The following is a 15,957-nucleotide window of genomic DNA, read 5'->3' on the forward strand; positions in this document are numbered from 1 at the left end:
TCTAGAAATGTCAGTTGCCAACATCTGAAATATCTTTCTTTGTGTTCAACACAACAAAGAAATGTATACAGGTTTGGAACAGCTTGCGGGGTTAGGTGGAGTAATTCATGAATTTTCATTTTTGGATGGAGTATCCCTTTAATTTTGAAAATAAAATGCAGTTTTTAGCACAAGATAACACTCAACAAAATGTTCTAATGACGATCACAGCTTTTCAGTATAAATACATACGACACCTGTTTTTTGTCTATCAAGACTTAAACAAGAACTTGGCAATACTTTTATCATGGTTGGTATGCCAGCTGTAGTTCTCTGGAATGAAATTTGGCAATGCACAACTAAACGCAGCTGAACAAGGCTAAAGGCTATTTACACCTTTCACTGTTAAACCTACGTGTTAATTGACTGGCAATTTATTTAGCGAGCAATTTTATATCAAGCTGGTAATTCACAACACAATCTCTTAACCGCTTATTAAAGCATATTAAAACACTATTTTTAGTATGTTCTCGATTCGACAGACTAATGGCTATTTTTTTTAAGTCCAGGCAAAGCCAATTTGCTGAACTACTCCTAATTAGTGCACTTCATTCATATTCTGCCAAGATGTGATGATGCCGCTGATATATAATGACTCAACATATTATCATTTCTGTTTAAATGAAAGAAACACGTCTGAAATGGTTTTGAAAGGCAGGACAGTGTTGTGTGCCTTTGTTGAGACCTGTGCTAAGAAAAATAAGGATTTGTTTTGATGCTATGCGTCATCTCAATAGACGGGGGACTGTTCATCACTGTTCATTACATGACCATACAAAAGTGATGCAAGCCATCAGCACTTCGTGAGTGAGAAAGAAACGAATGCGATTTGCCGGTTGCCAAAATCATGTGGTGAATTACACCAATTGAACAGAAATGGACCAGACAAACCCACCCCACTCGGAGGGAAAAACCTAGTGCTCACATCGTTCCCCTCGGTCTCGAATACGTCGAACAGGAGGGTGATACGGTACTGCGTGGGCGCCACTAGCTGCCAGATACAGTTCTTGTTGGGCGGATACTCCTTGGGCCAGCCTGGGCTGGTGATGGATCCGTTCAGCTTTGTGATAAAACCCCCACAGGCAGCTAGAAAACAGAAAAACAAGAAAGCTAATTAGATTTATGATGAAAACTATAGTAAGGGTTGGTGATCTATGGCAGCTGAAAGGAACGTGATGGGTTTAATACAAGCTCAATCAACTGCATGCTGTCAATAAACACTGGAAATAATATTATTGATACATTGGTAAGATCTGCTTTTGCGCTAGTCACGGTTAGGTTTGGATATTGCTGTTTACAAAAAGTCTGACATTTTTGATAATTTCAAACCAGATAAATGTATCCCTTGTAAAAAAGTTACAAAATCCCTTGCAATCATGCTGATAGCACCTTAAAAAAAATGAATTTTCACACAGAATAATCTGTGGGCCTTAAAGGTCCTGTGCGTAATATTTAGAAGAATCTAATGACAGAAATGCAATATAATATACATAACTAAGACTTCAGAAAGAGCTTACATAATGGACTGATATGTTTTTATTACCTTAGAATGAGCTATTTCTATCTACATACACTGCGGGTTCAATTAAAAGGAAATTTTGCCATTTTGTTTCTACAGCAGCTCTAAATGGACGTGTTTTGTAAATACGTTATCTCCTCCGGCAAAGAAGTGAAAAAGTGATCACTTCTTTGTCCTGTGAGAGCAACCGAAGTGCTCGAAAGGGAGTGGTGGAATGAGCCATTGGATGCAATTCGCAGCTTCGCCACCAGATGCCGCTAAACAATGCTCCTTTAACAAAACCTTTAAATTTTGGCACTTATACTCTCCAGAATGCCTTGCATCATAGACATCTACTAGACATGTTGACTACTGTAGATGATGAACGAAAGTACTGATGAACCACGACAGTAGATTTTACAACTGAACTTTTCTTAACATGAAACATTTTCTAACATCATTATCTCGGGGTAAAAATGCAACAAAAATTTGCCAAACAAACGAATACGGCCTCTTTAAAGAGTGATTTTTATCAGAAGACAGGTACAAAGAATCTAAAACAAGAACTTGAGACACACATATATAGTAAGTATGTATATATATATATATATATATATATATATATATATATATATATATATATATATATAAATAAGCACATTTCATAAACAGCACACAAGACTAAAAAGCATATGTTAAACTGACCAGAGCTGTGGTTTTGTCTAAATCGGCATATGCTTCTCATAAACTGGCCTGTTTTAATTAAAATACACATGCACTTGGGGAAAGATGTTTCCATGGCTACCACCATGCCACTTAAACGCCTTTGGAAAACCAGCGCCTTGAAGTTTTAGCTTTGTGCACATTTAAGCTCCATCTTTCTCTGTTCCCACAGGATTTTTGCCCTATGATTCCTTTCTACACAGTCTGCTCCGAGAGAAAGAAAGAAACTGCTATTATCATAATGTTGGATTTTCTGCTCATCCGAGTCACCCAGAAGCCATGTTTGGCCAATTTTTCGTTTTATCTAAAGAAGAATCATTTTCCAATCTGTCTGTCACGATCAGAGCTGTTGAGTCATTCGAAGTGCACGTCTGAACACAGACAGATTTTTTGCTTAATATAGCTGCAGGGTACGTGCTGTCCTCGCAACTGATTCACGGATCTAGAAACAAGCCCACACTATAGTAAGAGACGTCGGATGTTAGACAACACTCACGATGCTTGACCCAATACTTGTGTTGTGCGTGGCTGTGCTATGTTCCGGAAGAATACTTTTATAAACAGACCCAAACTTCCTGACAGTGTCTGACAACAGAGCGACGCTCTGTAATTGATGTGCAGAGGATGGCAAACCTGATGTCAATGCGAGGAAGGTGCTCATAACGCGCTGGCAGCCTCAAGGCAATAGCACAAAACAGATGCTGGCGCAATGTCAACAGAGCGAGCAGTTTTAATAAAGATGATGCAGTAGCACAAAGTGTGCACTAGAGGCAGAAGGGTGCTTAAAATAACAGCCTTATCTTCAAACATGTCATGGATTTTGAAATATTTCTTAATATGCAAAGCACAAACAATTGTAAAGTTTTCTAAAGTTCACCCAAAACTAAAATTCTTCATTATTTACTAATTTTCCTAACCTATTTGGCTTACTTTCTTCTGAGGAACTCACTAAAGTACATTTTGAAGAACGTTGGTGATCCCCACAAGCCCTATCGATGTTCACTTTATGGAAACAAAACCACTGATACATTTCTCAAAATATCTTCATTTGTGTTACACCGTAGTCATATACAGGGTGAATTTGAAATTCGTTCCTGTTTTTGCATGCAGTGTCATAGACGTTTCGCGTACTGTTTCGGCCCATGGCCAGTAAAATGTTTAAATACTGACCCTCGCAGCTTCGTTTGTCTGCAGCCAGCTCGTATCCAGGGTCACAGGCGCACTTGTAACTGCCGAGCGTGTTGACACAACGCTGCTCACAGCGCCCATTGTCAGGCCTGGAGCACTCATCCATTTCTGCAACAAGAGACAAAAGAATCAGTCTAGAATGCGGCATACTTAACAGAGCAGCACTATGAATGCACTGTAAATGAGAAACTACTGTGTATGAATTATAAAGCATATTATTAATTGGTCTGGATCGTACCATAATGAATAACAGGGATTTTTTTGCAAAAATTATCCTACCGAAGACGACACCATTCAGCAAATTTCTCACCTTTGAAGAAATTGGCAGCAAACCCAGCCTTGTTTACAGAACCGTCAGACACAAATTTCATCCAGAGTTGGTTGGAGCTTGATTTAATATCATCAGGTTTGTCATAACCACAAAATCTGCCCAGCAGGGGGCTGTTTTCCGAATTCCCATCCCGAACTTCCAGGTAGTCGTACGCGCAGTTGTCGTGCCTCTCGATCTGTGATCGGAATAAGAGAAGATAAAAATGTCTGTATTTGATGCGACACATACTGTTAATATTACCCGGAAATTCACTATGACAGGGATTTCGTAAGACAAGTCTTTATTGATCGGGGAGGATAATTCTAACTCGTGCTGTGTAAAGGTCTCTCTTGTTTACCTGCAAATATTTTACTTAAACATTTTAGATATGAAAAAAGACTTAAACACCTGATTGAAGATGCTAATGAGTTTTACATCAATTATTTTTAATAAATGATTTCAAAAGTTTAAATTATTCAAGACAAAGATGAAGAATTATTCATGATGTTTAATTAAAAATCACCAGCAAAATCAGTTCATAGGAAACATCAAATGTACCGCAAAGCATTCATTAATAAAAATACATGCATTGCGCATTCAAATACTAAACGTCATTTCATACTGTTCCCTTTTCATTTCCACAAACAGCAAGCTTTGTGTATATTTACACCAGGGACACGAGCAGATTTAAACCAAACTCAAAGACAGTTAAAGACACATGGGCATCAGCCAGACAAATACTAAACTAAGCTTTGAAGTCTCCACGATAATTTTCTTCAGTCATGAACTATTAGTTTTTTGGCTTTAAACCAGCTTCTCTCAAGGTTTATAAGCCATTTATTACACTTATAATAACATAATATAATAAGTTATATTATAATAATAGTTATTAGTAATAATGAGCCAACTAATTTACCTCAAAAGACTGGAAGGTGAGGCCTACGTGGTAGCCCTGAGCCACGGTTATCTTCCACACGCACACTTTGTTGGGTCTGTAGTCATCTGGGTAATTTGGAGACTGAATTTGACCGTTGTCTTTTTTCACCTCCCCGCCGCAAATAGCTGCAAGAAAGAATGATCATCATCATCCAAATCATAATCAGGAGAAAAAAACATGTTTTTGAAATACAGTAGAAAAATATACGACAGAAGGATACTGAGCATGAACAAAGTGATGAAGTAAGGGCATACAAATCATACTTCCATTACCACAGACATAACTGGAAAGAGAGGTGTTTACCTAATGGAAACCCTCTGTGATTCATATGTCTGGAAGTAGGTTTGTAGAACAAAAAACTCTCAAAACGAATGCATTTGACATGGTTTCTGTTGATTTTCCAAGGCTCTGCATTCACCTCACCTCTGAACAGTGACCCCAAAATGTGCAGTTTGGTACATTTCCCACTGGATGCGTTCCATTGACATATTGTGTGTTTATGCTTTTTTATTTTAGTGTAATGCCTTATTACAATACATGCTAACAAGAATGTACTTCGCCATCCCCAGCCAGCCAAGCATTAGTACGAGCCATTGTTTTGAGTATTGAGCTAATACATTCAAGCTGAAACACGGACAGAAAAGGGTACAAAACAGCACTAAATTCCTTTCATAATACTTTCTATGTCAGTTAAAATATCAAATAGTGCTTTATTTCAGTTTTGGTTGAATGATTATTCCAGTACCTTCATAAACGGCAGAGAAGCCCTTGCCCACCCAGTTACTGCTACTGCGAAACTCAATCCACAGCCGACTGTCTGTCGAAATGATCGGCTCGGGTAATTTATCCCCGCAGAATCGACCTGCACATACAGTCACAAACAAACGATTCATTAACAAGCTATATTTTCCACATCGTTCATCCTTTTATAAAAGTCAGAGGTTAATTTCAAACCTTTCAACGGTGCCTTTCTCCAATATCCGTCTCTGATCTCCACGTGATCATACCAGCACAAATGACTCCGGTATAAATCCATTGAGGTGAAATTTAGAATGATCTTAAAAAGTGAACAACATGATAACATGTATGTGTGTCAAACGATAGGTAAATCAAGTGTATGCCGTTTTGAATCCCACTTCCTGTTTAAATGTTACGCCAACATCAATTTGTAAAAAGTGAGTTTCACCTTTTCTCCAGGTGTGACGGAGATTCTCCAGATGCAATGCATGTATGCTGAATAGCCATTGGGAAAGCCAGGTGAAGATAAGTTCCCACTGCTCTCCTGTAAACTGTCTCCACATCCTAAGAACGAAAGAAAACAAAGAAAGCATTAATATAAATCAACATTTTCGTATTAGTACTTTATGCTTCCTGCATATAAAAAAATGCTTTGGGTCAAAGGGGAAAATGACAAACGCAAGATCTCTTTCACAGTTTACGCCTTGAGCATGTTTATGTCATAAATCACATCTGCGTCTAATTATAAGCACCTGCCGATTATTAACAATGAAGAGCTGGAGAAAAAATTATACTTAAAATGTAATATAAATGCGTTCAATGAGTTCAATAGAAAAGAAACAATGTGTAGCATACTGGATTAAATGTGCTGACTATTAAAGGCTCTGCTCGTCACTGGATGATACAATTATAATCAAAATGTTCAAATATTCAATTAAGATGCAATAATCTATTTTCCGCAGGTAATGCAACAAGGTCTTACAGAGGAGCTGCAGACAGGATTTTACCCCACAATATGTTACAGAGTCTTCCCCTAAAATTGATCAGAAATTTGTCTACTAGAAAATCTCTTAATTCTAGACATTATCAACCAGTAAGTGTACCTGCTTGATCGCATGTAAACTTGGAGTATAGCAACACCAGAGACTCTTAACGGCAAGTGTGGAGTTGGTTCAGTGTTTGAAACCGATAACAAGTGGCTTGGCAAGCCACAGCAAGAGACAGATGCCACGAGGAACGCTGTGCAAATATCTGCAACTCTTCCACCTTTTTTTCCACCATGTGATCTTTTGCATTTTACGCTGTGCAGCCACATCATCCACCCATGCTGACTGCATAGATACAGCATCATGTGACACATCTTCCGCCAAAAACCAGATCTTTAAAAAACTATGGCCATATGTGTAATCCGAACAACAGCCAACACTGTAATTATTCATGTGTTCTGTAGGAACTTAAAGGGAAACTTCACCCAAAAATGAAAATTCTGTCATCATTTAATCACCTTTGACTTGTTCCAAATGTGTATTCATTTCTTTGTTCTGATGAACACAGAGAAAGATTTTTGGAAGAATGTTTATAACCAAAACAGATCTCAACCTCCATTGACAACCATAGTAGGAAATTTACAATGGCAGACAAAAGTGCCCCAGAACTGTTTGCTGGCCTACATTCTTCAAAATGTCTTCTTTAGTGTTCAACAGAACATAAAAAATAAAAAGTTATTTTTCCTTTGGCGGTCAATTGGTGTTGAGATCTGTTTGGTTATAAAGCATTATTCCAAATATATGTCTCTGTGTTCATCAAAATCAGAACACAAATTCATTCACATTTGGAACAACTAGACAGGGGAGCAAATTTTCAAGTCATGCTCAAGACAAATATCTAATAATTCAATCATATGAATGATGCTCGTACTGTCCATTCAAAAGGCTTTAGGGTCAACATGAAATGGTTTTTGCCACCCATTTTATATATTATAATTATATACAGTCCTGAAAAAGATATACGAGACCATTTCGAGATTACTTCCAATTTTTCTGAATCGATTATTTATAGCTATGTGTATTTGAAATAATTATCATTTTAACTTCATTCTGTAAACAACTTATAATATTTCTCCCAAATTTCTAATACAAATATTGTTTCTATTTGCATTTATTTGCAAAAAATGAAACCTGGGGAAACAGGTCAAAATAACAGAAAAGATGCTCTCTATTTTTTTAGACCTCAAATACGGCAAAGAAAACAAGGTCATATTCACTTTTAAGCAATACAATAAAAATATTTGTACTTATTGTATTTACGAAAAGTTCAAAAACGATAACCTGGATTTGTATCACAGTTTTCTCTTATCTTGTCATGCTGTCATGACTAAGTCTTTTACATTGCTGCTGGATGAGGTTTGATTTTGTTGAAATTCAATAGACACTCGACTGGAATGGACACAATACATCTAGAAAAATCTGCAATGGTCTCTAAAATTCTTTATGTATATGATATACCATTTTATATACTTATTATATTCCCCGAAAGAGAGACATTTATAAACGTTTAATCGTTTATAAAATTGCATAATCATTTTCTAATCATTTATAAAGAAGAGTCTATAAAATGTCCATATTGAAAAACAAGTGTGCCTGAATGTATTTATTTTACATATTGTATCTCAAATGTGCTCATAAACAAATGCAAACACTGTCTGATATAGAATATGTCATTTAGCGCATGCAAGAAACTATAGTATGCACTCATAATATGCAATAAAGCCAGTACGGCCAAAGTGTGACTTCTTTTTGTAAAATTCACAACATATATTTTTATTAAACTCATAACTGATTAATTTTTCATAATCAAAATGAAATTATTTAATTGCCCGCAATCTGACCATCTTTTTTATTTAAATGCATATTTTGGGGAAATTTACATGCATCTAATCTCCCAAAATTACAAAATACGCCCCCAAGAAGATGCACTGACTAGGAAAATACTGACAGTTTCATGCTGACTTTAATTTTTCTCATTCCTTTAACAGTGCTATGATGTGTTTGCACATTGCTGTAAGGTTTACACACATTCACTGTCTGGTGGTATGTGTTTGAAGTTCACTTGGTAAATATCTTGACCCACTTGTACTCCATTCACTTGCTGTGTCCTGGAAAGCAACTCCCTTTTTATCTGGAAAAGAAGACAAATGGCAAACTTCCTGTGCTTGGCCAGTGTTTACTGTGTCTTTCCTCAGCCTGGGAGTCACGGAGACTGTCGTCAGGATACCGTACCACATCAATCGTGGATGCTTCGCTATTTCCAGACAAGGCAAACTACATTTGAGAACCCTTGATTTGTTCCACCAGAGTACTTTGCAATGTAGGGAAACCTTGCTACAGGTCACCAAAATGAGCTATAAGCTGTTCCAACATGAATCACTGTACTTTTGGAGAAGTTTGCATAATGGTGCATCCCAGACCTAATCGCTTGTGAAGTTTGCGTAATGCAGAGAACGTGCTAATCATTTTCACATCTTCTATTCTTATTGAAGCTGACAGGAGCTCTTCCTTTAAAGTTGGCATTAAAAGACCTCGAAGTGACATTTTTGAAAAGTGTAAAATGCTGTACTTCTGTGCATTTGTTACGTTAGAGTAACTTACTTAAGATTGTTTGGTTATCTTACTTGGACACTTGTAAAGTTTGCGTGCCTGTGTGATGTCTCCTTTGCTTAATCTGGTCCTTTGACCGATTGGTGGCCGAACTCCATTCACATCATATCGTGGCAAAATGGTATCCAAAAATATCCCTCTGTAACACAAGGCGAATAAAAAAGATATAGTTAGAAACCAGTGATACAGAGTAATTAAAATATAGCGTAACCCACTTATTTGACTATGTTCATATTTTCCCCTAAAATCCCAGATGCTGAAATGCCCTGCTTTTCACTGTCATTTTGATGGTCCCTGTGTAGTTCTGAAGAGTTTTGAGGAGAGTAAATGTTGGGTATATTGAGAAAGCTTTGCATAGATTTCAATATAGAAATGAACATGGCACACAACTACAAAGATTATGTGTCTCATTTCATTATTTGCTAACGCATTACTGCATGTTAAAGTGAAGTATACAAAAACTAAAACATTACTTCAAAACTTATAAATCTGTCATCAATTATTAACCCTTGTGAGTGACACATAAGAAAAACATGACACAAGATATTTGAAGAAATATCTCAGAGGATTTTTGTCCAAACAAAAGATGTCAATGGGGGGATATTCTTCAAAATATCTTCTTTTTGTGTTTTGCAGAAGAAAGTTATAGGGATCGTTCACAAAGAACACATCTTTCTCCTAAAAATGCGTGCATGTGAGCGTTAACAGAAAAAATATGAACCGGTCTATACAGGTTTGGAATGACATGAAGATGAGCAAATGATGAAAGATTTTTCCTTTTTGGGTGAACTATTTACAAATAGGTCCAAATGTCCGAAGCAAGTAGGTGGTCCTTGAATGTTATTATGAATGCAGGAGTGAGTCAGTAGTGTTTCCTCTACAAATACGATGTGGTCACAAATATCCTTGAGCACCTGAGTGATCGATCGGTTCACCAAACTTTTCCAAAACTGTTTATACTTGTATTTACAACTTTAATTTTGACCAGACCACCTAAGATGAATATTACTAACAGGTGTTTACAGAGACTGACTGTCACAAGGAGACGTTACAGCACAAAGACTGTGTATCACAGAAATGTTGGAATGATTAGTATTGATAGATCTGGATAAAATCATACACTTGATTCTTGTTTTATTTCATCTTATTATTCTATTTCATTTATTACAATATTCATCTATCATATGCTGTTCTTCCCTTCAGCTCTATATCTCCCTGGTGGTTGAGTTAAAGGTTTGATTCACAACGGAGTTGATATTTCCAGGTTTAATAAGTTCCTGACAGAGAGAGATCTAGTGATACTGGACTCAAAGTTTAGATCTATGTGACCAAGGACCACAAATCTAATCATAAAGGTAATTTTTTTCGAAATTGACAGAATAAATTAGCTTGTATGGTTTATCAGGATAGGACAATATTTGGCCGAGAAGATGCTTTTTTAAAATCTAAAATCTGAGGCTGCCCCCAAAAAGTTGTCCAACAGAGGTGCTGTAGGAGGTCGCTTCTAAGAAGAAAGAGGTTTGTTTTTACACTCTCTATAGGATAACCATAATGTTGTGATACTTTTATATCTTAATATCCTAATGATTTTAGAGAAAATGATCATTTTTACCCACACAATGTTTTGTTGGCTTTTCCTCTAAATAGATATCTGTGCTACTTAAGACAGGTTTTGTGGTCCAAGGTCACATATGTCATTAGATGGCACACCGGTCTGAACAGTCACTTACTTTTTCTCAAAATCAAATTCTATTGTTTCATCAATTCAATCGGGATGCACAGGTTTTTAGTCCACTAAGAATCAAATGTTAATGACACTAACTTAAGTACGGATGTCATTTTTCAGAAGAGGTTTTTAATGCTCAGAGGTTGTAGCTCACGAGATCTGATGGATTTCACAGTTATTTAGTCTGTGAATTTTAGTCCCTTAGTTGATACTTTTTTTAAGTATCATTTTTTAAGCATTTTTTAAGTAGATTAAGCACCAACTTAGTCTCACAGAGAAAATTGTTCAAATAAGTGAAAAATTAATGTAGATTGTTGGGTAAAACATCTTGATATGTGTAATTTGATGAGAAATGTTGGCGTTCATATTGAAATCTTTAGTATTATTGACTTTTGATTGCAGACTTGGCAAATCTGAGCTCAGTCTGAGAGATCCATGCGCTCTCCTCTAAAACAATTGGAGACAGATTTCTGGGTCTTTTTCTCGGGTGAAATACCAGAGATACCAATTTCATTTGCTCTCTATGATGTCTAGCAGAAATAATTAAAATCTGAACTATGATTTTACTTTTTTCTTGCCTCTGTGTTATTTATTAGCGGCTTTGGTCTGGATCTGTTCACTGGTCAACTCACTTTTGTGTCAATATCCTAAAAACATATGGCTACCCCAACATATTTATAAAGCAAAAAGTCACAAAACAAAACAAAAATCTTTCCTAGGACCTTGAATTCAACATCTACACACCGGATTGTACACTTGATCTACCGGTCAAAACCTACAGCATCCTTGAAACTCAATTGTGACATCATGAGAACATGTGGTTCAATCCATTACTATAAACGAAAGAAAAGTTGTGCAAATATGGAATGAATTTGGCTTCAGTTGCCTGAGCTTTGCAACACTTCTCATTCTCTAGTTCTATCGACTAAGACGGAAAAAAAAAAACGTGTACATAGTGCCACAAAGAATGATTCAGTATCAAAAACCTGTCTCTTTTCTCACCCTTCTTTTCATACTTTGACACTTTTTGCTAGTTTATCGTCTTGCTTTTCTCTCCGTGGTGCCCAGTGAGGGTCTGCTCATTTGTTTGTTCCCATGGGAACCTTCCAGTCAACAGCAGGCATGTTCAAATAGGGAAGGATGGCCTTTTCAGCTTAACTACAAGCTTTATGTGAAAGAAAACTCTACATTTTATTATTGAAATAATAATAATGTAGAAAAAAAATGTATATGGTATTGCAGTAATGAGAATCACCATAGAGAGCAATTATAGAAAAAAACTCAGCATCATCTTATTAAAATGTCCCAAAAATGTACATAGGCAAAGAGTTTAAGCTAAAAAATCCTTTTGATTGGTGCATACACATTTTATTATCCTTAAATGAATTGCAATTTCATTTGGAGGAGAAATATACCAGTGTTTTCATGAGATATACTCTTGTTGTCAATCTGTGTGTATAGAGGCGAACAGTCGCTGTGTGGGTGAGCGCTAGCACTCGGCTTGGTGTCATCTCACACTAAAGACATACTGCTAGCTCTTTATTTGCTTTTGGCCTGAATCGCCAGTACCATCAAGAAGAAAAACCTCCTTGGATAGAATGGGGCTCAGGATACAAAAGAGAGGGGTCGGAAAACATGCTCCAGACAAAAAGCCAGGAGAACCCACTCGCTTCTAAGAGAGAAAAGTTTTGAAAAAAACTTGAAGGAAGGCCATTACTACCTCCCAATACAAGTGCAATCACACAGCCCTTCTTCCCACGGAGATTTACAGTACGTGCGCTTTCCAAACACAGCGGGCATGATGGGAAATAAAACAACCGGACAGTTGTGCAAATACAGCAGCCAATAACAATACAGGGACTTTTATGAGCCCATCCTCATCCTTTGGTTTTAGGCATAACAGAGGAAAAAGTGGAATTTGCAGGGGAGGAATTTATGATAAACTCCCGTAACCCACAGGTCTTGATCATACAGTCTCTAGTTATCATTTTAGAATTATGGGTGGCTGTGAAATGATGTGCGAGGAAGCCCGGGATGACTTCTCAGTGTGCTCATCTGTTCTGTGCTATACTTAGCTCCGGGGGTTGAGTTTTCCAGCACACTCCCAAAAGATGTTTTTTAAGAAACCAGTCCCAGAAATGACCTTACATAAAAACAGAACCATCAACCCTCACGCAAATACTTTGCACAGAATAGCACGTGAGGTCAGGCAGTAATGGTTAAGCTGCATGCAATCCGTAACTTTTGCCTCTATATTGACGTCGATGTTTAAAACCACATTTGCAGGTTCCTTTACGAACGTTTCTTTACACGTGTTTAAGTCATATCAAGTCAAACTGGCTTTTCCCACAAAATCTGATCGACAGGTCAAATTAAAAATAAATGATAAACAATAACTATAATTTTACAAAACATATATCTTTTGGTTCATAGCTGATATTTGTTAATTTCAACCAAAAAGTTAAGAATCGCAGCTTTAAAAGAAATATAACTTAATGTCTAGAAATATATAAATCATAATAGTTATAAACAACATATATAAAATACTAGTGATGCACTGATACAAATTGTTTCCAACGACACCGATTATTCTGTATCTATATATATTAATATGTTAGCTATAATGTTATATAGTTATGTTATAGTAGTTATATACCTATAACTAAAAATGCAAATAAAAATGCCATGTGAAGATATTCTTAGGTGATAACTGTAACATATAGTGAAATAGAAAATGAATGCTTGAATTGCTATTTTATCAGACAGTGATGATATCACTATATCACTCAGTCTTAATAGCATCATCATGTTTGTCCCCAAGTTTATAAATCAAAAGCCTATACTGAGAAAAACTCACTTGAAAGATTAAAATATAAACAATTCTGGAGACTATCAATAGCAAAAAAAGCAGATAAACAGTGTGGACCATAATCATTTTTCTGGGGGACCCCTTGCAACCTTCTGGAGGCCTCCTGGGGGTCCCCGGACCCCAGTTTGAAAACTCACGTTATAGTCTATGTGGTGGACTTCTGAAATAAGGTAAAATCCAGACATTCTCTCTCTTCCTAGAATCCTGCAGCCATGAACAAATAGTAATTTGTTCTGAAAAAAATAGTTGAGATACAGAGGCCGGAGGAGAACTGAAGAAGAACAAAAGCTCAGGAAACAGATGGTTCTCATATACGCAGTGCAGAACTGAATTCGCTTGTGTTTCGACTCATGTAACCTTCACTCTTGGCGAATGTTGGCGGTAGGCTGTCAAAACTGTTCTGGATAATATTTGATAAACACGTGAAATAAGAAAACAATTCTTATATCCCATCAGCCGAAAGTCCCATAAGCTTACTTCACTTAGCTAAGGAATATTTAAGACTTCCTCTTCCTCTCAGACTAAAGCTACATCTTAAATCACAAGCTACACACATACACACTAAGCTTAAAACTGTATCTCAAAGATGTCAAATGTCTGTTTTAAGTGTACATCAGGTTTGCAGACCGATTCCTTGTGCAACAGAAGTACCTGCTTGCGATGGTACTTTAACATTTTAAAATGAACTACTTAAGCGTAGTTTCACTGGACCCAAAATATATTTGGTCACCAAAGCCACACTTAAAAATAAATAAACGCTATTACATTACACAGAACAGTGATCTTCACGCAAATTATTCTAGAGCTGATCCTATATTGTTCGACTACCACAGCGCGTGTCAAAATACTTTATAATACATTTAATTAATTTGTTTTTGTGTAATGTTTTTCTTGAAAAGTGTATTTTATTCGAACAGATGTCATTTGGTTGGTTCACTGGCCAATACATTTAACATTTGGTTAAATGACAGGAAAAGTCTGTGTGGTTTACAGATGTCATAAACAGAAACAAACTGTTTTCATGTGTGGATGGGACAAAAGGTCAGTCGGTCGATTGGGGCACATTGACACAGGTACGAGGATAAAACATCAGCCGTGCTTAACCCAAATGAAAAACACGACTTGCATTTCATGTAAAAGTAATCAACATATATTACTGCATTAAAGATGGTCTGTGTCATATACAAAGAGAAGTGTTCCATGCCACGGCATACATAACAGTGACTGAATCTGAATTGTAACTGAATGCAAATTTTATACGGAATAAATATGAACTGGATTTCAGTGCTAAATGCTAAATGTTTCTTCTCTGTACTTCACTTACTAGCACACTAGGGAATTAAAAGGGAGAATAAAATGTCCGTAAGAACGTAAGTTCTCCATGAGCTGTGCTGACTCTTTGCAATACCGCAAGAAAAAATAATGTAGGATGGTTTAATTTGCAGTTCATTGGAATCTTTTTCAGAAGATTTCAGTGCAGGACAAAAAAAACTATTTTTTCAGAGGTAACATATCGCAAAGATAACACTTTAACATTAACAGCATTACTGCAATAACAATTGACAAGATTGTTGGAGCCGATAACCTCGTGGGCAGGGCTCCGACATGTGGTAAGGTTGCGCGTCAGGCCTTTCCCAATCCCACCCCCTTCTCTCTACCACTTCGCTTCCTGTCCTCTCTCTCACAAAAACTGTACGAATAAAGGCAAAAATATATCTTAAGAAAAAACGTTTTGGCTATGTTAACATTTAGTCGTTTAGCAGACGCGTTTATCCAAAGCGACGAGTTCATGTAGCAATAAGCGATTTGTCATACAGGAGCAAGAATACAATATGTGCTAATACAAAGTTAATACATGCTACAGGCTATTAATATGTCTAGCTTAGGTGACATTAGCTAAAAAAACAGGCTGATTGTGAAGACAATCAAAAACATAAAAAAACATCCTTTCTGTAATGACTATCCATCTTAAATGATGAATGTTAGACGCCTTGGGCGGAGCAACTGTTAACTCCTCCCCTTCAACTGTCAGTCTGCTGCCAGTTCCATTTCAAAATGCAACGGCTGTTTTTATACATCCAATCTAATCGCAGAGAAAGACGAAAGTCATTCCTATTATTTTTCTCCTTAGAAATTCAATTTCCGTAAATAAATAGCGGATCAATAGTGTACATTGTACTGCTTCCTGTTAAGTTACTTCATGCTCTTATGGTTCACGATTCTTCATTGCATGTTATTCCAAAACAAAAACGTTGGCTTCATCATTTTATTAA

General features: G+C 36.6%; 1 protein-coding gene across 2 annotated transcripts in view; it reads right to left on the reverse strand.

The window, feature by feature from the left end:
• The window catches only part of bmp1a (bone morphogenetic protein 1a), a 55,872-nt gene that overhangs the window by 10,647 nt on the left and 29,268 nt on the right, over positions 1-15,957 (reverse strand). For both annotated transcript variants that reach the window (XM_056729591.1, XM_056729592.1), the window contains exons 7-14: positions 9,104-9,228; positions 5,882-5,997; positions 5,650-5,752; positions 5,441-5,557; positions 4,675-4,820; positions 3,759-3,954; positions 3,431-3,556; positions 965-1,125 (exon numbers count right to left, since the gene is read on the reverse strand). In XM_056729591.1, the coding sequence (XP_056585569.1) occupies positions 965-1,125; positions 3,431-3,556; positions 3,759-3,954; positions 4,675-4,820; positions 5,441-5,557; positions 5,650-5,752; positions 5,882-5,997; positions 9,104-9,228 (1,090 nt within the window). The remainder of the gene's footprint in view (positions 1-964; positions 1,126-3,430; positions 3,557-3,758; positions 3,955-4,674; positions 4,821-5,440; positions 5,558-5,649; positions 5,753-5,881; positions 5,998-9,103; positions 9,229-15,957) is intronic.

Source organism: Triplophysa dalaica, chromosome 18 (genome assembly GCF_015846415.1).
Source record: "Triplophysa dalaica isolate WHDGS20190420 chromosome 18, ASM1584641v1, whole genome shotgun sequence".
Taxonomy (NCBI): Eukaryota; Metazoa; Chordata; class Actinopteri; order Cypriniformes; family Nemacheilidae; genus Triplophysa; species Triplophysa dalaica.